At 36.4% G+C, this 26,926-nt stretch overlaps 3 protein-coding genes across 4 annotated transcripts; 2 read left to right on the top strand and 1 right to left on the bottom strand.

Annotated features, from left to right (window-relative positions):
- Positions 1-3,445: 3,445 nt before the first annotated feature.
- Positions 3,446-11,273, top strand: LOC128999470 (uncharacterized). Its single transcript, XM_054426011.1, has 4 exons — positions 3,446-3,595; positions 6,013-6,303; positions 9,566-9,685; positions 10,524-11,273. The coding sequence occupies exons 1-4, from the start codon at positions 3,446-3,448 to the stop codon at positions 11,061-11,063; spliced, it is 1,101 nt and encodes a 366-aa protein (XP_054281986.1). The 3' UTR covers positions 11,064-11,273.
- Positions 11,274-11,852: 579 nt separating this feature from the next.
- On the bottom strand, positions 11,853-18,013 carry LOC129001542 (signal recognition particle 9 kDa protein-like). 2 transcript variants are annotated; one of them, XM_054428869.1, is made up of 4 exons: positions 17,889-18,013; positions 13,416-13,525; positions 12,629-12,697; positions 11,853-12,003 (listed from the first exon to the last, which is right to left on the bottom strand). In XM_054428869.1, the coding sequence occupies exons 2-4, from the start codon at positions 13,482-13,484 to the stop codon at positions 11,905-11,907; spliced, it is 237 nt and encodes a 78-aa protein (XP_054284844.1). In that variant the 5' UTR covers positions 13,485-13,525; positions 17,889-18,013; the 3' UTR covers positions 11,853-11,904. The 2 variants fall into 2 exon arrangements, with proteins under 2 accessions (XP_054284844.1, XP_054284845.1); XM_054428870.1 differs by lacking the exon at positions 17,889-18,013 and adding an exon at positions 17,717-17,876.
- A 2,228-nt stretch (positions 18,014-20,241) lies between these two features.
- Positions 20,242-24,916, top strand: LOC129001239 (mediator of RNA polymerase II transcription subunit 11-like). Its single transcript, XM_054428469.1, has 3 exons — positions 20,242-20,522; positions 22,986-23,126; positions 24,616-24,916. The coding sequence occupies exons 1-3, from the start codon at positions 20,447-20,449 to the stop codon at positions 24,789-24,791; spliced, it is 393 nt and encodes a 130-aa protein (XP_054284444.1). The 5' UTR covers positions 20,242-20,446; the 3' UTR covers positions 24,792-24,916.
- Positions 24,917-26,926: the final 2,010 nt, after the last annotated feature.

Genomic DNA, 26,926 nt, shown 5'->3' on the forward strand with positions numbered 1-26,926 from the left:
GTCTATACTTCAACCATAGATAATACATGTGGTTAGTCTATACTTCGACCATAGATAATACATGTGGTTAGTCTATACTTCAACCATAGATAAAACATATGGTTAGTCTATTCTTCAACCATAGATGAAACATATGGTTAGTCTATTCTTCAACCATAGATGAAACATATGGTTAGTCTATACTTCAACCATAGATAATACATATGGTTAGTCTATGCTTCAACCCAGCTGAAGAAACGGTGAACTAAGATTTAAGAAATAGTTATTTCTTGGATTTAATCTGGTAGAACCTATGTTTCTACAAATACATTTGTATTTTACCAGATTTTTCATCATGATATGAGAGTTTATATCCGTTATTTGGTCATGGATATTTAATTACTTTCGGTTGGTAACTGGCGCCATATTAATCACAGAATATATTTTAAATTAATGTTTCTTTGTAGTTTACACTTACAATAAACATGTAGTGTTATTTCTTGGCAGATAGGGTTACTAAAATTAATTAACTAACTACTTGCTTAATATTGCGTGATTCATTGCAATATGACCGTGGTAACGAATCCATTATAATTGTATAAATGGTAGTGTAATCATGGTAACGTATTCATGGTAATTTATCCAAGGATGGTGGTGTGGTCAGTTGAAGTATTCACGGTACTGCACCAAAGTCTATCAAGTCTATCAGTCTACTCAAGTGATCGTATCCAGGATATCAATGCATATAAAGTATATTATCAAGAAAGTTTGCCCATTCTAGAGTTTCCATTGCACTCCTATCAGAGACAGAGTAGCTATGGTAATGAACCCAAGGTAGTGTATCCATGGCAATGTATCCAGAGTAAGGTAACCATGGCTCTCTGAACGTAAAGATGCTAGTTACCAAAGATGCATCGCACTCTGCAGTGTTTCACACAATGCATAGTTAATGTTCAAGTGCAGCTGGCGACCTTCCCCGGACCAAGGTCTGCTAAAGTGACGGATGGCTTCTTGAAAGTGTAACATTTCGGTCTGTTGAAATAGTGCACAAGTGACTAATTGACAAAAATGCAGAATTTTAGTTCATTCCGAAAACGATCAAAATTTCCATTGTTAAATTCCGTCAATTTGCGCCTTGTAAAAGCAAGCTCTTATATTTGGGTATTTTGTCCTCTAGTATCAAGTGATAAAATTAAGTCTTTCCTAAGTTCAATTTATTCGCATTTCTCAGTTGTATAGGAACTTGTATAGTTTCAAAAATTGCAGTTGTTAAGACGAAAACTTCGGCATTGTAGCAAGGCCGGGTGTTTAGTTAGTTGCTTCGTTAAGCGATTCCAAAACAATGCTGGACTCTGGTCGCTGTACACTCCTTGCTATTTGTGTGCTAATCGTCTTGAGCTACAAACGGTGTCCGTTTGTAAACAATTCTCACAAGTCAAAAGAAAGGGAAGTCTTCCAATTGTTTCTAATCTTACCTACAACTTAATAGGTGCACACTAGCCACTCAATATGCGTCACAACTTACCCGTATTATTAAAACGTATACTTACGACTGGGCAAATCTTTCATTCATCCTCATTTCAAAGTACTTATCAACAACGAAGCAAATTACAACAGATTATTTACTCTCCATAAGAACAACAAACGAACTTAAAATTAACATTTTTTTATAATTTCTCTTACCTATTAGGTTTACAACAACGGTTCAAGGGGGGGGGGCAAACCCCCTCCTTGGGGGAATATATTCATCCAAAGCTCAAACTTGGAAATTTTGACGAGATCAATACTTCCTCTTTATACTATGTATAAGGGGAAAGTAAAAATACCGTAGAATCTTCCTCAGAAATAAGTACGCGATTGTAGTGTTTCAAATCAACAAAAAATCTTAGAAAAAGTAAACTTGAAGACAAATTCAAACAAGCGGATCTAGCTGAAACATTTTCCCACAGACTACATTTACCGCGATATTCTGTGACCCCATCTTCATGCGTTATGGCCAAGAAGGCTGGTAATATAGAGAAGGCCGTGAGGACGGACGTGATGCCACTACCGAAACGTCGTGGGTAGAAGACGTGTGCAGAGTGTTGATTAACGCCGCCATCGGACTCAGATATCAAAACGTTATCAATCTTTCTATTCGTCACGCCATGTTACAAAACACCGTCAAATCGTTTTGGGTACACTGATGAAATTTTTATAAAACTGGCTATATAAATGTCTAAATTGTTAGCCTATATAGTAGTTGCTACTGTAATGCACATGGAGTTTGAAATTAAACTCAATTTGAGTGATTGGGGGATATATCTTACAGAACTCAATTGGATGAATAGAAGGGCTAATTAAAATATACTAAAATTGTAAAGCGTTATTTGAGACAACCTACTGGTTTGGTCTTTGACAAGTGTTATCTTTTCAACTCTATGGTTCAGATTATAAGGTGCACAACGTACCGGAGCACGTATTTAGAGCGAGTACTAATGAGATGATAGCTTGGTTACTAAGCTGGTTTTTAGCTAGAGCCATCAGTTTAAAGTCCAATGCCTTAGGGATAGATGGATAGATGGTTTATCATTGCTTGTTTTATAGTTAAGGTTTTCTCCAGTTGTTTATAGTGCAAACCGGGATTTGACAATATCCAAAAATCGTTTATGATCTTTATAGCTAGTTCGTAAAAGGTTAGGTTAGGTTGGCTCTTAGGAATGGCATTCAAATTTGCAACGTCTTCCCTCGTAAACAAAGGGGTTGGTGGGGATGAGATTCCACCGATTCCGAAAGGTTGGGTTAGGTTAGGTAAGGTTAGGTTAGGTTAGGTTAGAATCACACTTGGACCTCGCTCTTAGGAATGGCATTTAGTTCAGCAACGTCTTCCCTCGTAAACAAAGGGGTTAGTGGGGATGAGATTCCACCGATTCCGAAAGGTTAGGTTACGTAAGGTTAGATTCACACTTAGACCTCGCTCTTAGGAATGGCATTTAAATTAGCAACGTCTTCCCTCGTAAACAAAGGGGTTGGTGGGGATGAGAATCCGCCGATTCCGAAAGGGTAACGGTTGGACGGCATTCCCTCACAGAGTGTTTGCAAAGTATCAATTGAAAGTATACAGGTCATGGGCCTCATACTACCTGAACTGCGTTCCTCAACCCATCTTAATTTTTCGTCGGGCCAAAATGTTACTCCGTTAGCTTAAGCGATTGGGACGAAGTGTTACTGGGCCGATGTGTTACTACACCAACAACCCCAGAGTTCTGGAGCCCCGGGCACTGAGAACCCTATTACCACCCTCCACATCCACGTCCTCTACATCCTCAACACCCTCTTCATCGCTCAGGCCTTAGGTCTCCTGAATCCCGAATGGCCCGATAACCATCCCACTCCGTTTCTAACAAAATCACCAAACTCGACCAGTTCCCTCGCCTTGGGGTAATCGCCATGACTTCCTGTTCTTGGAGGAGGTAGACCCATGATGATGACGATTGTGTCAGCTCATAGCCATGGAGTTCACGTATCAGCAAGGCTAGACACCATTGATGTAACCCACCGTTGTCAATGTTACAAGCCAGTATATAACGTTAGTCCACTGACCGACCCACATAATCAATTGGGCTCCAACATCATGGTATGTAGACATTTTTTAACATCGATTTTTTTCATATTAGATAAGTAGGGTGGATGTGTTTTTCTCTCCTGTAGTGTATTTAAGTGAAGTGTAAATTATTTATGGCATTGACTAGGACAATTTTTTAAGTTACGGTATTTTAAAAAACTTATTTTCAGAATTATGACTCTAACTCGTCCGATTTTAATCATCAATAGTTTAAATGAAAGCCCTTACATCACTGACTATTTTAAGGCTAGAATTAACTGCAATCGTTAATAAGAACTGGAGATATAAGAAAAATAATCTTAAAAATATTCAAAGTACGAAACGTTCATAAGAAATGTATGGGGAGAGTTTTTATTTAAATATATCTTCCAAACAAAAAGAGATATTTAAAAACGTATTTCGGTATTGAAATCAGCGTGAAAATCTATTTTATAATGAAGTGTCACAACACAATTATTATATTTAAAAAATGTATTAATATCCAATATGGTGGATCCAAGATGGCGGTCGAAGACACCAGAAAGGCCACACTTTCAGAGAAAACACCCGGTAGCACACAATTCTATAACAAGTCATTCCCTATCTATCGCCACCAATCATGCAATGCTTCATTCAAAATCCCACGAAATTACATATGCCGCACTGTTCAGTGTTCAGTTCAGCTAAGGCATTCTGTTTATTATTTGTATCTGGTTGTTTTACTTATTTTTTAACTATTTTGACCAAATAAAAAGATCGAATCATAAACAACAGCTCGTCCTCTAGTAAAGAGTAGCAAAGATCAAAAGAATTTCTCAAAATAAAAACTTTTCGAATACACATCACCAACATGAAAAACACATAAAAAACAATAGGATGAAAAGTCTATTCGTACTATTCAAAGTCAACGGTTGTATTTAATTTTCATAAAATGAAAACGTGTAATGTGGTACGTTATGACATTTATACACTGTTAGCACATAAGTGGTGTATGTTTAGTATAGTCAGATTTTATCAAATTATTAAAGTTATTGAACCAACTTAAGATTTTCCAAAGATGTAATAAGCATCATATATCAATTTATAAATAAATGAGTGCGTGCTAAGATATAAACAAAAGCGTCAATGTATTTTTTATACAACCGTAATATTTTCAGACTCCAACTTGGTTAACAAAGTTGGTTAACAAGTATTATTGATGAGAAGGGCATCCATTGACAAATTGTAACATGTACATTTTTTGTAAGCAAGTACTTAAGTCAAATAGATAACAAGTGTATCGCTGGGCAAGAATTTGACATCCGTTTTTCTCTTTATATAATCGCAAGCATATTGGACAACATTGTATATCAAGTGGTTACTTTTTTTGTAACAGTACCTTTAATTTTAGTAATGTAATCCAACCGTTCCAACCCGTAAATTAAAACATGTTTTCTTGATACTTCTTTTTAAACTGTTACATGGTGGAGTATTGTTATCCCATTTAAGCTAACAATACAACATAGGCGAGAGACACAAACTCTACATAGTGAATCTTTAACAAAACGTCCCAATCTAATTTAATCAGTATAAAATACTGTAGCCTCTTTGTTGCCTTTTGGCCACTCTAGTTGCGCCTTCAAAGTGCCGCAAACTACGTGAGATACGCAGGCTGCGTTAAATGTTCGGTTTCGTTTTGTTTCCTTTCTAATGTGACTTGTGTCAATTTGCAGTTCTGGAATGTGTTTATTTTTACTTATGTACAAGCGTACAAGTCAGGTTTTTTTATACAAGTAGGTACTGGGCTACACATTTTTTTACAGTACATCAAAATCAGACTTGAATGCCAAATTTGGTTGTGCATTTAATTCACTATGGATTTGATACGACAGTTTGAACTATGATTGTGTTTATTCGAAACTTTTTTTTATCAAGAGTAATAATTATAACCAAAAAATCTATAGCTTTCAGTTCGGCATAAACTGTAAATCAATAAAAAATATAACAGTATTTGACAGCACTCTGTTGGTACCTCTTTCATCTTAATGTTTTCTATAACCTTACCATGGGTATGGGATCTTATTCACGTTGTGTATATTTAGTCAAAGGTGATTATTTTAAATAGAATGATTTAAAGACAGCAGAAAGTTGCAAGGAGAGATTACACTTGAATACTCATAAAGTATATACATATCTAAGTATGTGTATAAAGTATACGAAACTGTTTCACAACAATTCAAAATTTCATATTCCTTTTGTATTTCAATTGACGTTGAGCTCACTTGAGCTGTTTCAGGACATCTATCCCTGCGACATAAAAGATCTTTGTAATAGTTTCTTCCAGAGCTTTATTCCTCATCGGCCTTCCCAAATTAAAAATTGTGTCATCATTTCTTCCACAGCTGTTCAAAGACTCTTACATAGACTCTACATAAGTAGTGAAAAAAAACTGGATCACTTTTTTGTTCCAGACTATACTGGTTCCTCTGGCAATGCTTGTACTGGCTGTGGTGGCAGAGCCCCCGGCCGCCGCTCCTTACCCTCCAGCCTCCGGGCCCTACCCTCCCTCAGGCTGGCACCCCTCTGGCCGCCTCCTGGTACTGCCTGCTCGTCAAACAGACTCCGCCACCCCCAGGCCAGTGTACGGGCCTCCACCCCAGTCGCCACCACCCTCCTACGGGCCTCCACCTCAAGAGTACGGACCACCCTCTACGGAGCCGACCACTGACGAACCCACTGAACAGCCTACGGAACAACCTGAGGTTAGTCTATTTTTGCTGTCTTCACATAAACATACATAGGTAGTACGGTATTTGTGTCCCCTTGAACTCCAAAAAATGTGGTTTTTCAACGGCGAACCGGCAACCATTTTTTTAATTAGCACATAGTATGAAAAAGGGTTTTATAGTTCGGCCGCTTAGAAAACGACCTGCGCGCTAATGCTAAACCAATGCTGGAGGAGGTCGCTTTCTACGCGGCCGAACTATAGTATAAAGAAATTCATGAATAAATCTGCCTAACGCTCGGTCTTTACCAAGACACTGTGGATTGATTCTGGCCCCTGTTATTTGCGAAGACAAATTATAGCTGCAATAATTATAGACCAAATAGGCATTCACATTTAATTATGGACGTTAGAAATTGTACGTAATAACAACTGATTTTCAACCTTTGTCACCCATAAAGTTGCCAAATACCTCTGATGTTACGAAAAATGCAAATACAAATGCTTAGTTGACATGGATTTAATGCTGATCTGTGCCGTAAACATTTATTTTATATACTCAATACTTTCAATTGTGTTTGTATTTGATTGAGAACCACATGTCTCGTTCTTGTGCTAAATATTTTAGTGTTTAACGATAAAGTTTTTGATTTTATATCAATAAAATTAAAATCAAAACTACACTAAAACGTTGTAGGCCTATAACAAAATTACCAAAAACTAGAAACATTACTTAACACTTTTATAAATACCAATTTCTGTTTTTAAAACACACTTTACCCTTCATAATGCCATAATGTATGCACCTATACTTCGATTCCAATTGGGAAATAACTTATTGTTCTAATTAAATAATAATTATTTTTCTAACTAATTATTCAAAGGGACGTTTTACCTAATAAACTTCTTTGTTTCTAAAATGAAATAATAGGATTTCAATGTCAAAGCTAATGAACTTGGAAAAGTTTAAATGAAAGAATAAACATTCAAATGTGTTGTATTTGTACTAAATAGTAATTTTTCAAAATCTGTCTTCCACAACTCAATAATTTACAATACACCAGACATATGATGTAAGGTTAGAGTATATAAATGTACACCAGTTTCGTGATTTGTACGAGTAGTATATTGTTGAATACGAAATCCTACTTTTTCCCAAATCCGACAGTATCCTATAATATAGTATGACCTATTCGTGAGCCTATAACCTATTGTACCTATTGAAGAACGTTGCCTACCAATTTTTTTTAACTAAATTGAAATCAATAATTCAAATAAATAAACGTGTTAATCACTTACTTCGCCATATGATTGAATACTTGTCGATAACAGTGGTGTAACGGTTGCAGCAAGTGATTCTGATGAAACCGTGAAAGTCGGCATCATGATGCCAAGCGTAGGCCTAAACGGCATCATGATGCCAAGCGTTCACCAGGGTGCGTGACCACTGGCAAATTGCAATTATAACCACCATGAGTTACGCCATGTAGTTACCAATAACTCAACGCAACAAATACAGTGTTGTAGCTACAGCCTTTTCTTCGAACACAAATAAATATCAGTAGCCTAGTATTTTAAAGCGGAAAAAGCGCGTTGATTTTTCAAAACGTTTTGGATTAACTGTTATTTACAATTGAAAAAAAAAAATTTTGACCAAATATTAGCATCTGATTTACACACTTAATTCATTTATTGCTAGAAATGAGCCTGTGCTTAAAGTTTAGTTATGGCACTGACTATACACAGAGTAGACTTTCCATCTAAATTAACTGAGACTTGGTACTGAGGTACTGAACAGCGATGTAAAGTCTTGAAGCCAAGAGAATACTGTAGATAAAGTTCATGACTACCGGTACCTCACCAGAAGCATAGAAAACATACTATTTTCTGTGCCAGAAGGCAGAAGATACTAGTGTATGCAATCATTTAGTCGAAGTCAGCGCAGTGGACCCAAATGTAACCGACATAAACACAAATCCAGCCAATGCTGAAAATACGAGTTGTTCTCGTTTAATTTTTAGGTGTTTTCTCACCGGAATCAGAAACATCGTAATTCTTTTTACTTATCGTGGTGGTAAATGTCCGCATTTATTTCCTCAGATAATATAAACTTACCATCGCCAAAGTATAAAAGTAGACATAAAAGAAAAACCTTAACCTCAAAATGTAATGAGAACGAAGATTTCATCGACATCAATGGGCCTTTATGAAAGTAAAAGTAAAAGAACGTCAGTGCCTACTGGATAACAAACGCCACAGTGAAAAGTGAGTGTATGAAGTTGCTCAACATAGAGCAAGTCGTGAGTTGAGGTTCAGGATCAATCAAGAAGGCTGTGGCGGTATTATTGTCGACATAACCAACAGCTGTTAATTTGACTGATGATCATTTCGCCATCTTGCCGGCCACTGCCACATATATCGTGCAATGAAAGCTGTTTGGCTTGATAACAAGCTTGATAGTTCAAACTTAACTAACACATTTTATCAAATTTCCCTATAGGGAAGTAGCTATAGCTATTACTATAGGTGGCACTGTAAGAGTTAGACCCGGTGCCGATTTACTTTTTCATTTTGATGTCCTCAGAGTCCAATAACACTAACTTACAAATTCACATAAAATTATGAACTTGTGTGTCTATTAGCACTATAACTGGAGTAAAAATTATCCAACTTTCATTAAATTTCAACAGGTTTGCGAACCAGCATGATCGTACTATGGGAAATGGGGTAAAAATGTATTTTCCTATTTTTGACCCCCAAAACATAAAGTACCGGTATTGCATTTTCTTTCCGAACTATTTTGTAAAGCTTAAAAACCCAAATAATAAAATAAAATAAAGCGTTGTGCACCTAATGGTTGCAGTGAAAATTTTTAAAATTATAAATTAAAATTCTTATATTATTTTTATGGATATAAAGTAAACTGTCGATGGGCATATTTTGACCAAATTTGTTTATTTCATACTAAAGCTAATATTTCAATAAAAACCTACTTTTTTTATGAAGGTTTGTGCACTTTAGCAGCAATTCTCAGTTGCATCAGTTCTTATTAAACCTAATGTTGTTTAAATTAAAAAAGAAGTCCTCCTAGGTAGGAAGTTGGTCTGGTGGTAGAGCAGGGTATTCCCCTGAAATCTCATGTTTAACTGCCGCCGACGAGCCTCTAAGCAGCCTGTAGTTATGTGTCAAATACACTAGGTTTCAGACTAGAGCGGGCTTCCTAGGATATGGATGAGGAACAAAAAATAGTCTTCTTGTAGTAGTATAAAGTGAATGCAAATACTCTGATGATTGTCTAGGATGGATCTGAAGAGCCATCAGAACAGCTCGTAGACCGAGGAGTCTACTACGTACTGCAACCTGACGGCAAACTTCAGATGGTCAGATACACAACGAAACCACTCCGATCTCAGAAACAGGTAAAGTCTTCAGTCAAATATGAGGGAAGAGATAATTAGTTGTACATGGACCATACAATTCTACATGTGAACATATTAAATATGTACCAGTAGACATTCCATCTACATGAGTCAGCTGTAGCCAATTTTTTACCCCAAAAGAATATTTGAATGAGTCACACAAAGTGTGTGCTACTGCATCTGTCAAAAATTAATTTCCTCCCTTTAAAATGTCTCCATGATGCTGAAAAATACTAATTTGTGTTGTATACACAAACTATTTAACCAAGCCATAGTGGTAGGACTACTCATTGTAAAGTATGGTGTCTTTCATTTCACACAACATCTTTTATTGTACGGTCAAGAGACAAAATTGGATTTCTGCAGTAAGGTACTCTCTGAGAGCGAGAGGCTCATTCTGTCTATCTACTTGTATAAAAACATTGACCCCAGCTGGTCCATACAGATGGTATGTCTCAGTGCCATATGTAACGTAACACTACCTATTGTGAGATGGGTCCTTTTAGTGAGGCGTATATAAATCCAAATGTAAAAGATAATGGAGGTGACTTATGTAGCTTTGTTACTGACTAAGACCAGGTGTTTCTGTAGGAACATTTATTATAGTTCGGCCGCTTAGAAAACGACCTGTGCGCTAATGCTACACCAATGATGGAGGAGGTCGCTTTCTAAGCGGCCGACCTATAAAAGCCGAATCAAGGATGCTGGGTGAAGTTTAAAAAAACTACCTACCTTCTCACTTTTCTCAGGATGGGATTGGCAAACTTTAGATTTTCAGGCAAGCACTTTATCCATTCAGGTATTTAAAGTGTATAATACTCTGTTTTGTTAACTGTAGAAACAGCAGCAAACTTCTCCACAACAGTTCCAAGGGAATGAGCTTTCTTTCAACAACTTTGAAAGTCAGAAGATTCAACAGGAGAAGTTGCAGCAACAGCAGGCTCAGCTTTCCCAGATTCAGGCTCATCACGCTCAGTTCCAGTTCAGTCCTGAACAGTTTGAGCAGAAACCGGCTCAGTTCAACCAACAGCCATCTCAGTTCAACCAACAATCTCAGTTCAACCAACAGCCGTCTCAGTTCAATCGTAAACCGGCACAGTTCAACAAGCAGCCTAATAAATACACCCAAGTCGAGTTCAACCAAAAGTCCAGCCAGAATCCATCTCAGTTCAACAGGCCAGCTAAAGTACAGCAGCAGTCCACACCGTTCCACTACGTAGAGATCCAGAAATCCCATGAGATAGAAGTAGCACAACCACCCCCGGAAAAAGCTCCTGAAGGTTTTGTCGCCAACTTAAAATACAGAGATGTAGAACCCATCTCATCTCCTGTATACGCATTCAATCCAAATCCTCTAGTTCGTGTGCTCAAGAAATAGGTTATTTTTATAATAATTACTCATGTGGCTTAAAATTATATCAACGCAAAATAATTCTGTTGATACAAGCCAACAGAAATAAAATGATTTTCTCATAACTGATCATTCATGTATTTATTATTTCATTGTCATTCTTCATTGTTAGAGAAACTACTTTGTGTTATGAAAAGTACCTTTATCAATGTGAATAAATATTGAGACTGAGAAAAGTATTCCTTTTTTTGTTACCTTTTGCCCAACGTCCAACATGTATCTAAATATTTAATATGTGAAAGTGATTTATACGAAACACAACTCCATTGTAAATCATGGATAGAATTTTACAAACGATGAGTCAAATGAGGTGGTTTTTTTTTTCATGTAAACTCCCTCTCCACCTGTTTATGTATCTACATCTGAGTCCTCGGACCTTGCCTCACAGGCCCTGAAAGTTATATTGTATTCTTAATGGAGAACAGGGTTGGTTGACTTTAACAGACAAATTATCAAGAAATAAAGCCATATAAAATAAAGTGTTTAATGATAGGTACCGGTGAGGTTCTGAATGCTTAGTAGGAGTGAAAAATTCAACCATCTAGATTCGATATCCTTTCACAGGGAGACATAGCTCTTGTATCTTTTCTGTTTTCAATAAAAGAATATTCTAAAAAATTATGTAGGTACACCAGAAAGGTACATATGCATAAGATAATGGATACATACAATCCTTTTGGTGAATCACTGTCTTCACTGAAGTCCTAAACAGTTAAAAAGGTGTATTTACTGCTAAAAGAACAACACAGTTTGCAGTTAAAAACGATTTACTTAAAATTATTGACATAACTTATGGAATTGATCAGGATCATGTTGCATTTTTAGACGTCATATGCCTCATTAGGTTGTTGATAAACTTTTCTATTTTTCTCACATCTTGAGCAACTTCTGTCTTGTATTGAACACACTGTAACATACAAATAATGTTAACACAAATGTAAATCACGGGAATTTACAAAATCTTTGTTTTCAAATATAAAACATCCTTGTCACAACACTGCAACCTTTAACCACTTAATAGTTTATTTTCTCAGTTTTAGCTCAACAGGTTCATTAGAGAAATTCTACAATTGGATTCATTTTGAGCACAATAGCATTGGCATTGGCTCAACAACTGATTAGGTTTGCTGCTACACGCAACACAAAGAAAATGTGTTTGAGATCAATCTGAAACATATAACAATATAATAGTTTTTTTTTTGTTTTTTTTTATACTTTTGAATAATGGAGGTGACCTATCCTGTCCCCATTGGACCAGCTATAGCCAATATTTTATCCCAAAAAACATAGTTGAATAAGCTACTCACAGTCTACAACTCTATTTTCTCCTTCATTTTATTGGTTACTATAGTATTGAGGAGACATACGAGTTAATTTCAGTATCCAAAAGTGAATGCTACACATTTAACATGAGAATGGAACAAATGGATATATTTTAAACTTACAAAATCTACAGTTGAAATTTACATTGTTTTATGACAATTTAGCTTTTTAAGGGAACACCAAATTAATTTTTGATGGCAAATACTCACTGTAACATCATCTGTCATTTTCACAGAGAGTGAACTTCGGGAATGGTTGTACTTGAGAGAGTACCTTGCCTGTAAACATTGTAACATTAAAGTCAGTCTTTGTAGATAATGTCAGATCTCAAATTATAATTTATTACTTCTTGAGGCTGAATAACCACTAAGCCCTCTGAGATTTTTTCACAAATTTATATTGTTTACCGTGTTTTCAGCAACCTACACCACAATATTTAATTTTTATTTTAAAATTGAAAATAAGTTACCCTGATACATCATTATCAACACTTGGTTGGCAGGAAGGCGAGTGGAAGCTTAGTGTTCAGATGTCCAAAGAGTCAGTTGTGTTGTGGCTTTGTCTGATTTTTGATAGGTTGACGTCTGAAAACTACTTATTATGAAGGTTCTGGGTTACATTGTGATTCAGGAAAAGGGGTGTTATTGAAATTGTTTTAATAATATAGTCATTTTATAGAGGTTATTGCAACAAAATGTGTTATGGTGTTTTCAAGAGGCATATTGCACTCATCTTGATATTCACGGTCAAGTGACAAGGAACAAGGAGTTAAGTTGGATTTTTTTAACTAATTTGACTATTACATTGTAAATATAATTGGAAAATGGTACAAGCATATAAGTAGGTTTACCTTATTAACTGAATCGATGTACCGGTAGTTAAAACTAAATGAATAACCCATAATATCTAGACCTGAAAAAGCCTATTATAGCTCTATCTTTGTCTAAATACGCCACCTAACTCTCATCCTTGACGTAAAAAATTTTAAGAACTTACCCTAAGAGGATCTTGAAGGTAAATATTTTGTGCTGTTTTCTCGAATTCATCCCATGTTGAAACGTACATTCTAAATATATATTCTTCTTATTTCACAGAACTGTGCTGGACTACAAAACAAAAGAACAATATTAGTAACAAGTTTAAAATTAAACTTGTTTGAAACAACTGTTATAAGCAGTCATTGAAGAGCTAAACAAGTAATGTAAGACCAAACACTCTCCAATGAAGGAGAGAAATGTATAACCACGTGGCCGATGTGATTTCAATGGGATTCTTTCACACTTCAAGTTTCCAAGTAGGAATCGAACAGTCCTCAACAATACAACTACAACATTTCTCATAAAAATACTTAAAATCTACACAAACAAATATCTTGTAAACATTTTTACTGAAACAATATTTGTTTTTTTCTTATATTATATGTTTTGTCTTAGGACGCTAGGCACGAGCTCGGAATTGTTTTTCACAATACTTCAGGCTAGACCTAGGGGTTGCGGCATTATCACTTAGATAAAATTCATTGGTGGTTTAGGAAGGACCCCCCCACCCAGGATATAAGGGACTGAAGTCCCGCGCTCTAACCACTAGACCAGCATCTATAGGAAGAGTCAGACCACCTGAAATTCAAAAGGAACTTAAAATAATTTCTTTAAAATTTTTTTTATGATATATTATAATTTCTAGTGTTTTTAGCGAATTTCCCATATAGGGAATAAGTTATTACCGTAGATCTCATGTTAAGACCTAGCCCCGAGACCGATTTACTTTTTCATTTTGAGGTCCCCAGCATACTTGGGAATAACGAATAGAAATTCTATCGAATAGCACTATTCATTAGTTTTTTTGGCTAACTTCTATTTTATTCGTTTGTTTTTAAATTAACTAACTAATAACTTCTATCAGTTACTTTTTACGGGACTAACTAATAACTTCTAACTAGTTAGAATTTTCAACTAACTTTCCCAATTATGCGGAAGCATCTCAAATACTGGTTATTTATTTCACGTGATCAGTGAGGGTTGCGTGCAGCCGTGAGAGGTTAGTGCCCTTGTAGACAAACAACGCGGGGGGTGGGGAAAGAGAAAGTCAAAGTCCAGTTGCTTTGGAATGCAGTGGGCCTGTAAAAGGGTAGTGACGGCCATTATCAACACCCCAAGCACTTATGGGTGGGAAGGGGAAATGTTTGTTTGGTGATTGATATATCATCTCAAGTGTCGATCAAAACATTGTCTTTAGTTGATGTTCATTATCTGACAAGTTTTATGTCATTTGTTTATGTTGTAGTAATGTAAAATGTGACAATGTTTGATTTAAACACAAGTACCAGGGGACCGATCTTGCTCGAGGTGTTTGATTTGTTCACGAGGTAAAAAATAGAGCTTATAAGCCTACAAATATTTTCAGTCTTACTACGATTAATTAAGTAGTAAAGTCAATTCGTTTTTGTTAGACATCCACTTATCCTCAATTTAGTCTACAAAACTTTTTAATTTGGACGATCAATCTATAAAATGTCCAAAATAAGCTTCAATCAATATAAAACTCATGATACATAACATCTGTTATCTGACGACCGTTATTGCATTAAGTCACTGGGATCGTGGAAGTTGCAACTATAATTACGGGATGGTGTAATAACGCATCAATTCGTGCGGTGCATTGTCGAAAAATACAAATCTCCTTGGCCTTTCCTTTAGATTTTTAGTTCAATGTCAGTGTATATTGTTTTGCAGTAAAACACTTAATGTTTTTGAACAGTCGTAATTATCCCTTTGGTTAGTAAGAGATCATACAATGCAAATGTATTATACAAGCAATTTTCAATAGCATTAAAATTGGAGGAAATCGTGGGAGCCATTTTTTAAATCATATCTTGCGCAATCTTTACTCATATTATAGTATATATTAGTAACCAAGATGTGACATTAAGAAATACTTTAAAACAACTGTCCAACGAACAACTAATTTCTACTAAAACTAACTTTATTTTCTATCGGTTAGTTTTTCAACTAACTAATAACTTCTATCAGTTACTTTTTAAACTAACTAACTTATAACTTCTATCAGTTACTTTTTACCGGACTAACTTATAACTTCTAACTAGTTAGAATTTTTGACTAACTTTCCCAACTATGGTCCCCAGAGGACAAAAACACCCTCCGTTCAAGTTCATATATATGTGTGTGTCCGTTAGCGTGATAACTTGAGCAAAAATGATCTAATTTTTATTAAATTTCAAGGGCACAAACGTGTAAATTTACATTTATTCGAACGAGTTTGCGAACCCCCAACATGATCGCACTATGGGAACGGCGGTTTTATGGGGTGAAAATTGGTTTTTCACGTTTTCCCCTCTAAAATCATAAAATTTACAATTTCTTAAAAGACCATTTTTAGAGCCATTTTGTAAATAAACTGTTGTAGTTTGCTTGTTTATGGACGTATTTAAACCAAATTTGGCAATTTTGTTAATTTCATACTAAGCTATCAACATTTCAATAAAAATCACACCTTCCCTGTAGCAACAAACCTAGGAACTCATTAAAATTAATGTTATTTCAATAGGAAATCAAACTGACAATTTTCAAGGAATATTTTCAGTTGTAAATGACGTTTTCAAGGGTTCGATCTCTGGGTGTCAACTTGTCTGTATAAAACAAAGCTACTGACAGATGACCATATCATCAGTTCAAACATAGTGTTCAAAAGTATCCTGTAAACCGCATAAACTAGACGGTACTAGCTGTGTGTACTAAAGTATTAAGTGGAATTTGAGGAGTTGCGAATGATTTGCAACAGTCGACTTGTATACTACTAATTATAATTTATAAAGTGCTTTATTTTTGTCGGTAGGCCATAACTTCCTTATTTCTTCATAATTTTTCATAAATGAGGTGTCATATTAAAGCTGTTATCTTCCTCTACACCGGGAAAATATTATTTAACTTACTCACATTTCAGGAGTTTCTTGAAAAAATTCATTTCATCATTTAATTTTAACTCAAAATGTTGCCTAAAGTTATTTGATTACCGGTAGCTGATTTATATCCAAGATGAATAAGATCAACCAAAATTTTGATTATAAATACTTTCCTAAATCTAGTTCATCCCATCCTGGAGTATGGATCCGTCATTTGGTCATGCTACCATATTGGCCGAGCCATATTGCTTTCCTCAATCGTGGCACAGAAAACATACTACCTACTATAACCCAGAATGCCAACCGCATGGTAAAAAGCGTTAAGTACTTTGAGAGAGCTTTGCCTATCAATTCATAGGCAGCGCCACCAGTGTTGCTATGCTGAGTGCATGGCACGCTGGTGGCGCTGCCTACGAATTGATAGGCAAAGCTCTCTCAAATTGCTTAATGCTTTTTACATACCATGAGGTTGGCCTTCTGGGTTATAGTAGTATGTTTTCTGTGACCGTGGTCTCATCAGGATAATCGATCGGACCATGGGAATGGGGGTTTATGGGGGTTTTAACGGTTCAAAATGAGTTTTTCCCATTTATGACGCTAAAAACATTTAATTTTGCAATTTCTTTCTTCACAAATTTGTAAATCTTAAAAAAATAAATAATTTAGTACCTATATTGAAGCTCTGCTGTATGCCTAAAATTTACAGAGAAAAGAAAAAAATATGTAAATTTAAAATTCCCATGTTATTCTTAAGGAGAAAATGATAACTGTTGTAGTTTACTTGTTTATGGAGATATGTTGATAAAATTTTGCAAATTTATTTGTTTCATTCTATGCTATTAAAGTCTGGTCAAAAAAAGCTTTTTACCTTCCCCGTGGCAGCAAATCTATTTAAGCACTCGTTAAATCTTATGTTATTTAAATTGGAAATATAAATATGTCTTGCAGTATTTATGGAAATATTTTAGTAAAGATGTAATCAGATAAGTTGAAACTTGCTTAGTCCTCACGTTTGCTGTGGCGGGGTATTTAGTTTTACGTCTTCTCTCTGTACTCCAACAGCTAATTAACCCAAAAATAATACAAATTCAGCCATGGAAAACCTTGAGATTTTGGCAAAAACATGAATGTTCGACGAAAACATTGATGTAGGCCCTAACAAAAACATCAGTAAACTAACTTACAATCAATGTAAAAATGGTGGATCATTGATGGTAAATAAATAAAATGTGCATTGTGCACATGTCTTGTATTAAATTAGACAGTAAACAAAATCTTAACCTATGCCTAATTCAACTTTAAACCTTTAGGCTAAACATTGAATAAAAAAATGCAAAAGCTCAGTTTCCTATAAGTATGTCGAAACATAACTTAATACCTGTGTCCATTATAGTAAAGTAATATAAAAGTCAAACATAATGTCCCAGAATCCAGTATGTTTATGTGGTCTTGTGGTGGATAACTAGATGGCCAAATGGAAAACTTAAATCATTGGGTAAAGCCTAGGAATAATTTATGCTAGAAATGAATCTAGGCCTAAGTTTACTTACATTATTTTACCTAACTAGATCGCAGGACTAATCAATCTGTAACAAACAATCGACTTTTTATCACGTTTTTACAAGTCAATCCTGCGTTTAGATGTCCGTTTTTGATGTAAGGTTATGTTTCAATTTCATTGTTATTTTTTGAAAACGTTTGTTGTGACGTGTGATTGTCAGTGTCTGCTCTGCAGTCTACAGCAGGGTTGCCATCCTAGACCTATCAAAGTAGTTATAAGAATGGTGTCATATACGTGAAAGATAGTATCATAAATAAAACATTGTCCGTTTTATCTACAGTATGGTATTATTTAATCACTGTACATATTTCAGTTTCGGTCAGATGAGAATAATTCAGTTTCTAAAAAAAAATTAATAGTTGTTTCCAGTTCACCCGTTCTCGTTGTTCACTAAACATTGTTGCCTTTTGCCTTGTATTTGCAATTTTCTTCCTGAAGGCGGGATTTAATTACCCTCAATCTAAGTACAATGAGTACTGTGCTTTAATTTATTAGTAGTGTTGATGCCAAAGAACAGTTTAAAAACATTTTAGATTTTTATAAGGGAAATGTGGATCAAAATCAATAACTCTGAAATATTCCCATTTTACCGACGTCACAAACAACAGACATCGCATCTTGCCGATACTGAAATAGTCGCATTTAACCGACTTTATACTCTTTGGCTAAAAAAAGGAACAAGTCTCCCGCAGGCCAGCCACCTTTAACTCCAGGCCGCGGCCTGGTAGAATTGGCAACGTCACAAGTAGGGTTTAGTGTCAGACGTCCCATAAGATAACATGACAGACAGGTGACATCAGCTCATTATTTCGCACTTTTTATTTAAATTTATGAACGTAACTATATTCAAATATTGAAAATAAAACATACAGAATTGAAAACGCTAGATAGGAGGCTCTATATACTAGTATTGGTCTTATGTGATCGCTGATTCTAAACGAAAACAATATAAATCGAACATTTATTTCTTTGCATTTAAGATGGAGACAATACTTTCATAGCCCAGTAACCAAGATTTTGTATACTTAAAAAATACACAAATACACATTAGCTGCCTTCCAAACAAAACAGCTGTAACAGCACTACAGACAGTGTTGTCACTAAGGCCTCTTTTATACACTTCGGCACGCCGCACGCCGCACGCCGCTGCGTTCTCCAGCCCTGTAAGTGCATTGAGTTAAATGGGTGCTTTTATCCTCTGCGGTGGCCGCCGGACGACGCTGCGGCTGGCTAGACACACGACGGCGCACCTAGGAGCCATGGAAACGTGCGGCCTCTAGGTGCATTGTCACGGCCACCTTTACTACAGGCCGCGACCTGGTAGAATTGGCAACGTCGCAAGTGGTGTTGTTTAGTGAGAGACGTCCCATAAGATTAAATCGCAGACAGGTGACATCAGCCCATTTATTCACACTTTATTGATTTAAATTTAAATTTATGAACATAAATTTATTAAAATATTGAAAATAAAACATACAGAATTGAAAACCGAAACAATATGAGTTAAAAATCTATATCTGTACATTTTAAACGGAGTCAATATTGTCATAGTCCAGTAACCAATCTTTCATCGTAAATACACAAATACCATTAGCTGCTTCCAAAAAAACAGCTGTTACAACACCACTTGCGACATTGCCACTTCGAAGGCCGCGGCCTGGAGTTAAAGGCGGCCGTGGCATTGTGTAAGGCTATATGGGAGCCTTTATACTCTGCGGCGTGCCGCAGCGGCGCTGTCAAGTGCTGCCAATTTATCAAAAGAAACTCAGGGCAACATGGCACTGCCTTGCCTCCCTAATTTCACTTTCTGTTGCCGGTGTGGTAGGTGGTTTTGTTTTCCTTTTCTGAGCATCAGTTTGCACTTTTAGTTGATGCAAAATGACAGAACCCACTACGACTTAAGTCAACATTGAACAGTTCATCGACGAAATAAAATCTAGACCAAGTTAGTGGGATTGTTAATCAGAGGACTACAAGCTCAGGGATGTCGAAGGGGCTCAATCAACACTAGTGGTAAGGTGAATAAAAACTCTTAAGTTGGTAGCCCTGATAAACCCACCGATGCCATGGCCACCACACAAACATTTGGTGCCCGCAATCGAACGCAGCGGCTTCCGCAGAGTATAAAAGGAACCTTAGAACGCCACGGCATAGGATTAAAGGTGACCGCGGTGGCCGTGGTCGGTCCCGTCCCGTTCTTGTCTCCTGTTCCTGTTGTCTTGTCGGTAGTGTGTGTAGTGTCAGTGTGTCAGTAACTTCACTTCTTCTTCTTCACTTGAAATGCTGTCACCGCTGTCGCTGTCAGTTCAGTCAGTCTGTCAATTGTATTATTTGTATTGTATTGTATTTTGTATTGTAGAGAATTTGTAGCATTGTAGCTGTACAAACAAGCCTAAGTTTTTAGTTAAAGTTAAGTAGTCAACATTCAAAGTTACACCCCATCCATAGCCGTGTGATTTGTGTTATGTTGAAAATAGGAGCCAACTGTATTCTTATACATTATTATAATTGTGTCGACAAATTGAAATAGACATTGGCATAATAACAATGACTGCTCCCATGGAGAGAATACAAACACTTGATGCCATAGAAAAGGACATAATTTTGTGTTTACAAAGTGCAGGTTAGTAGGATTTTTCAGTGTTATAATGTATAACTTACTTACACCAATTCCAATTCGGATGAACCCTAGGAATAAGGAATGGCGACTAGGCCTAAATTTGCACTTAAAACAGCTCTTTAACACGTTCGCTGCGGGCCATCAAATGGCAGGCGTAGCCTCAGTGCGGTGCAGCCCGCAGAGTCGAACAAACCTGATTGCCGGGTGATTGGCTCTCATATATTTCGGTAGGACGAATAGCAAATAACGTGCGGTGATGTCCTGCTTTATAACAAGAGTCAACGTAGTTCGCTAAACACTCACAGATAGCAGCACTGCTTGGAACGTAGCCGGTCCCATTGTATTGCCAATTGGAGGGAGAATGACGGGACAACAAGTTGATTTTTAAGTTTGCCGGACGGGGATTTTATGGGAAAATTTTACTACAAACCTACAAGTACTACACCTACCTACTACACAATAAAAAGCAAGTCACCCACTACACGCTAACGTGGTATAGGTCCGCCTTCGACCGACGCTAGAGCAAAAACAGACGATATACGAAAGGCATTGCCGAGCGTATCCGATCGGTTACAGCAGCACCTGGACAGCGCTTGGCCCGTATCTGATCGGATACGCCCGCAGTGACGTGTTAAAATTCTGACAAAACTTAGAAATAGCCTATGTCTGAATCTGCAAATTAATAACGATTGGACTGTTGGTATCATCATAGACTAACCAACACAAGTAGACTTCTCATCCCATTGTAAATTTTGAAGCTCGTTTTTCATGTCTAGTTCATGTACGCCGCCACACTGGGCGCTAGTGTAGGTGAAATTTTGTTTCTATTATTTTAGGGTTAATTTCTTGATTTGTGCTTTACTGTTTGGTTAAATAACTAGGTGACAATTTATTGTTTATGATTAGATCGTATTATTTGGTTAAACGAGGTTTTAAATGACTGTATCAACAGGAAACAAATTGTAAACAAAACACAACCTCTACTTAAACCGTACAGAACTAACAATAAAATTGTCTTCAGCTGTTCCATTAGGATGAGAAATCTACTAAGGGAGTATGTTTTATCTATGGTATCATTGAGTTCAATTGGTACTTATTTAGGACCCAGAATTCAGCTTAAGCTTTCTACAATGAAATAGCCTTACCGGTAGCCTAATACATAGGCCTACATTATATACTTTATTAGCTTTACTGCAGTTTTATTATTTTGGGGAGCAAGCTGGCGTAGTGGTTAGAGCGCGGGACTTCAGTCCCTGAGGTCCCGAGTTCGATCCCCGCCAAGTCACCAATGGATTTTATCTAAGTGATAATGCCGCAACCCCTAGGTCTAGCCTGAAGTAATGTGAAAAACAATCCCAGGCTCGTGCCTAGCGTCCTCAGGACAAAAAAAAAAAAAAAAAAAAAAACTGCAGTTTTATCATGTAGCTGGGTTAGGTTAGTTATAGAGAATTCCTTCAATTAAGATATGGAGAACAAGCTATTAGGATACCATATATGGCACTGTAGATGACGTGGAGTTTGTAAGTTAGTATTGGGTAACAGGACTAACAAGGGAGGAGGGGCGTGATAACGCTGATGGGGTCTCCAGGACTGTCACGTATACTGACCTCCCTGCATAGTGACATGAGCCATGGTGTACCGTAATTGTTAGGCCTATTTAATTATTTCCAAACATGTTGTTCTAAGCGTAGCTCAGTTAAGTTAGTTAAAAACCCAGTAAAGTTACTGAGCTATCATTTTGTATTCAAACCTTTGCTGAGGACTGGTTTTTATTTATTGGTGAAAGACTGTTGTACTTTATACTTTTATACTTTCTTATGAAATGGCGACCATACTATGTAAGTATTTTAAGCCAAGTATGAATGGAGATGAGTGTAGGATGAGTGGCGCAATCTTGTAGTCTTTGTTAGTGACTAAGGCCGACATTCCTTAGACACAGCTGTTAATTAATAGCCCGAACAGCTAATGGCAACTAAGGGACCTACAGTTTATAGTGGAATCCGAACCACATTTTTTCCTTGGTATATACGAATTGGTCTAATTATCAGGATAGTACTGCGGATAGTAGTAGTACTCACTAGTGCGGACGTTAATCCACACCAGGGAGTATCCCATCCACAGTGCATGCCTATAAATATCCACAATCCGTGACCTCCAAGTAGCTGGATTACATTGTTGATTACATACAGTTGTAAGACCTATGTAAGTTATTCACATGGGTACTTTCCTGTTAAGGGGAACATTCATTATTATCGATGATTTAATGAGTTTGAAAATCAATTCCGACAAATGGAAATTTGCTTAGTCGGCAGATTTGCTGCGGCGGGGGGTATTTTATTTTAGTGTGCAAAATACTTTAAGAAAATACCAATCGATAACTGGCAGCCTACAATCAGACACGTGTTTGTGTTTAATTGTAAACAATGCAATACTAGAAATCAAATAAACTAATGTAATTTTTTTCAGGACATGCTCTTATGGAACTTAGTAAAGACAAATCAAGCCTAAAACAAGCAGAAAGCCACTCCAATCAGTTCCTCAAAACCCTACACCATGTGGAATCAAAACTTACAGAGCAGATTAACTATCTCACTCAAGTATCAACAGGTAAATTAATGTTAATCCAGTAGGATTTGGTTTTAGAAATTTGAGGAGGTTTTCTTACACACAACCAGTTTTAACAAACTTTCAATGCTGTTCATGAAATCTTTTGTGTCAAAATAGTTGTTTATTAAATGTTTGTTGAAAATATAGTGTTTGTACTTAAAATATTGATTCACAGTTGCAAATACCAAAACACAAATATTAGAACAGAGATTTTATGGATCATAAACATAAACAAATGACATAAAACTGGCCCGAATCCAATACTAATAATATTACATGGTTTGGACACACATTAGAGTAATGTTAAATAATGTTTACTTTCAGCAGTGACATCATTTTTTATGTTTATGGTCCTTACCTCTTCAATTTTAATATTTGTGGTCCAAATAATAAACTTGAGTGAACCCGTGCGCGAATTGCATATTTTATTTGGTTTCAAAACTTGTTTCTTGCTATAGAAGAATATACTTGCTGAAATTCCCTTTGCTCAAAACGCTATGGAAGACTATGCTCACCTTTTAATACAGAGTGCATTGGCTGGTCTTGGTTGTTCCCAGTTTTGCCGATAGAGTGCAGGAGCTATTGGGGAACATCTCTCATGATGGTAAATCACAATAATGACATTTCCCCGCCCACTCTGATTGTTCAAAATGGCAGCATGCTACACTTGCCGGTCTCTGCTATGAGACACCAGCGCTGTGGACGGACTAACTCTCAAGTGTTTTATTAACTCGCAGACTCCGCGGGAAATTATGATTGTTATATTATTATAATTATCAAAAAAAGTTAGTTTTAATTTTGGGAAAAAATCTTTTATGTAGGCTATATGTAGCGTTGCGGCTTTGACTATTAATACAACTATTAATATGGTTATGGTTAAGGCCACCCAACATATCTGTTGTGCGCGGTAAGGGTTAAGACTTACACTCTTGTTATTTTGTTTATTGATTAATAAAAGTTTTACATTAACATTTCCGTACTATCAAGCTTTGCTCTGGTTAGTGGCTATTTCTGTAATATTTGTCAAATTAAAGTATATAAGCTGATAAATTTGTTTCCACAGTGGAAATTCATACCAGCTGATTTAAAAGTAATGTTAAGTATATTTTCGTGTCGCTACGGCACGCAAATGGCGTCCGATGTGTCCTGCGGTATAACATTTAAACCTTTATAAAGTTATTTGATCGGCATCACTGGATTGTTGAAAGCAAACTATAGAAATAAATCTAACACTAGGGGGTGAAGTCCTGAAAGATATTATCTTTTTAGTCACTCCCCCGGATCCTAAGCTTAAAATGACACCTCATTGGTAAAAATCGGTTAAGTAGGACGATTTGAAATGGGATGTAACAGAAAAACGTGATTCATGGTACATATTTTATGTATGCTGTCTTTATTTCCAGGGTGAACTGACCTTTTTTCAAACTAAGCTACCTACCACAAAATACAGACACAAACAACAAAATTCTGATATCTCTTGAACTTTCAGGCCAACCACATGAAGGGTCGGGTTATGCTTCTCAGAAGGTGCTTCAGATGGCCTGGCATCGTTTGGAACATTTACGCAGCCGAGTAAACGAGCTAGAACGTATCAAGAACAAACAGCTGCAGTCTAGAGGCATCATGAGACCAGCACCTCCTATGGGCCAACCTATGAACCAGTGAAGTCTGATTATGAGTGTTTTGTGATTTCTCAATGTAACTTTTGTGTATAGCCTAATATTGTTTTGTTAGAGAGTAAAGACATCAATGTGGTTTTCAAGTGAAATATACTGGTTTTTCCTATGCTACACTGTAGTTTCATTTAACATTTTTTTATGTAAATAAACTGATCATTGAGGTGAACCTTGTGAACTTCACGGTGAGGAATCAACAATGTATCTTAACTATAGCTCCTCCCCTTCCCTCCTCTACATCCCCCTCATGAGTGATTTCCATCAGAAAATGGAGATAAAACTATACAGTAAAAGCCTTTTGTGAAATGTTCTTGGTCAAATCTTCTAAAAAAATTTATTAAGGGCGAGAAATCACAGAAGATTGGTTTGCCTCAAATAGAACATTGCTTGTTGAATTGAAGTTTTGTGAACTGGATGTTTAATGACTAGTTGCATTTTCTTCAACATATATACGATGCTTTAAGTGCTATAGTAGAAAGAAACACAATGCTGTGTCTTTTTCAGACTCGACTAGTGATTTTGATTTAAAAACACAAGAGATAATGGCTCACAGGTATATGTAATGGAATCATTAACAAAAATCATACAGTAACAGTGTAAATGACAAATGTATACATACAATTATTCATTCATTCATTATTCATTTTAAGAAAAAAATGCCTCAAACAAAGATCGGAATAGTAGCGAACATTAACAGAAAACAAAACACGAGAAATGACACATAGAACTGAACTCTAGGAAATTAGCACTGCGGGAGGTGAAACACGGTAGCAGCATCCATGTTGCACAGCCCTTAAACATTTCAACTAAGTATGAGAGGTTATGCAGGAGAATTTTAGTGAACAAACGAGATAAAGCCAGTTCCTTAGACATGATGAGGTGGGCAAATGTAAACTCAGTCACCTCTCAAGGTTAATTATTTAAATTCGTAGTAGGCTGATTGCAATTTCTATGTAATTCAGATTTCTACAGGTAATGCTGTTGCCTTAAAATGAACGATTCAATTCAGAAATTACGACCCATGATTAACATTTTGATTCAACGACCAACAATTTATTTTAAGCGGATTTAATAAAAATTTAAATGCCTGTGTGACTGGAAATGATGATCACAGAATCTTCTTTTCCATTTTAAAAGAGAAATATTTTTCATGAAAATAGTATTTTTCATAAAAATTATATTTTTCATAAAATAAATCTTGAAGCAATAAAAATATATCATACTGTTGGGTACTTATGCATTAGTTACCAGTTTCTGCAGTTTTTCATGGTCTTGATGGTGCATCATTATACTACCTCTCACACAAAGTGACATAGTCTATGGTCTGAATTTTTAACTTACAGTGTACTATAAAGTATTAAAGTGTACTTAAGTGTGGTTACTATAAAGCAACTACATTTTACAAATATAAATGTTGTTGCATGTTTTTTACTAAGCCTTTTCCCCATAGAATAATATGTGTATTGTTTGACTTCCAATATTGAGGTCTGCATTGTTGATACAAAATATCTAAATGACAAGAAAAATATGGTTGAGAGGAGGATTTATTCTCCGATTTTGAATTATATAACATGTCTACTTTCAGTAATAGTTAAAGATTTAATTTATTAAAACTATGAATACATTCTGTAATGGATCGATGTTTATTATTCTCACTACTGTATGCAGTAATTTGCAAATTACTTATAAAATCTGTTTTAAAAAGTCTGAGGAGTTTTATTTGTTGAAAAATGTGGATGAGTGTCTCCCAACAGCGCCTAGACCTATTCTCACTCTGTTAACCCACCCACGTCTGCGACGGGTCACCGTATCAGTCGTTAGACCGGTGCCAGAGCGAATACTGAGGCACAGCGGGACTATCGGTTGTGGCCGTGTAGCCGATTATCCCCTAGGACACCATTACGTGTCTTTAGCTCCCCTACCCTCCAGGCTTGGCGGGCCCAGTGGGGCGGACGTAAGTGGGTAATTTAAGAGGCGAGAAATCAGCCCCGGGGCATGTTAGGATCCAAACATCCGGCCTCCAAGTAGCTGGATTACAGAACTACGCCACGAGTTCCGGCCATTCATCGTACGAAACTGAGGATTCTTATTCTTGAAGTTGAGTAGGTAGTCCGTAGCTTTGCT

This window comes from Macrosteles quadrilineatus, unplaced genomic scaffold, assembly GCF_028750875.1.
Source record: "Macrosteles quadrilineatus isolate MER2022 unplaced genomic scaffold, UCM_ALF_1.0 Scaffold_8__2_contigs__length_117827958, whole genome shotgun sequence".
In the NCBI taxonomy this organism is placed as follows: domain Eukaryota; kingdom Metazoa; phylum Arthropoda; class Insecta; order Hemiptera; family Cicadellidae; genus Macrosteles; species Macrosteles quadrilineatus.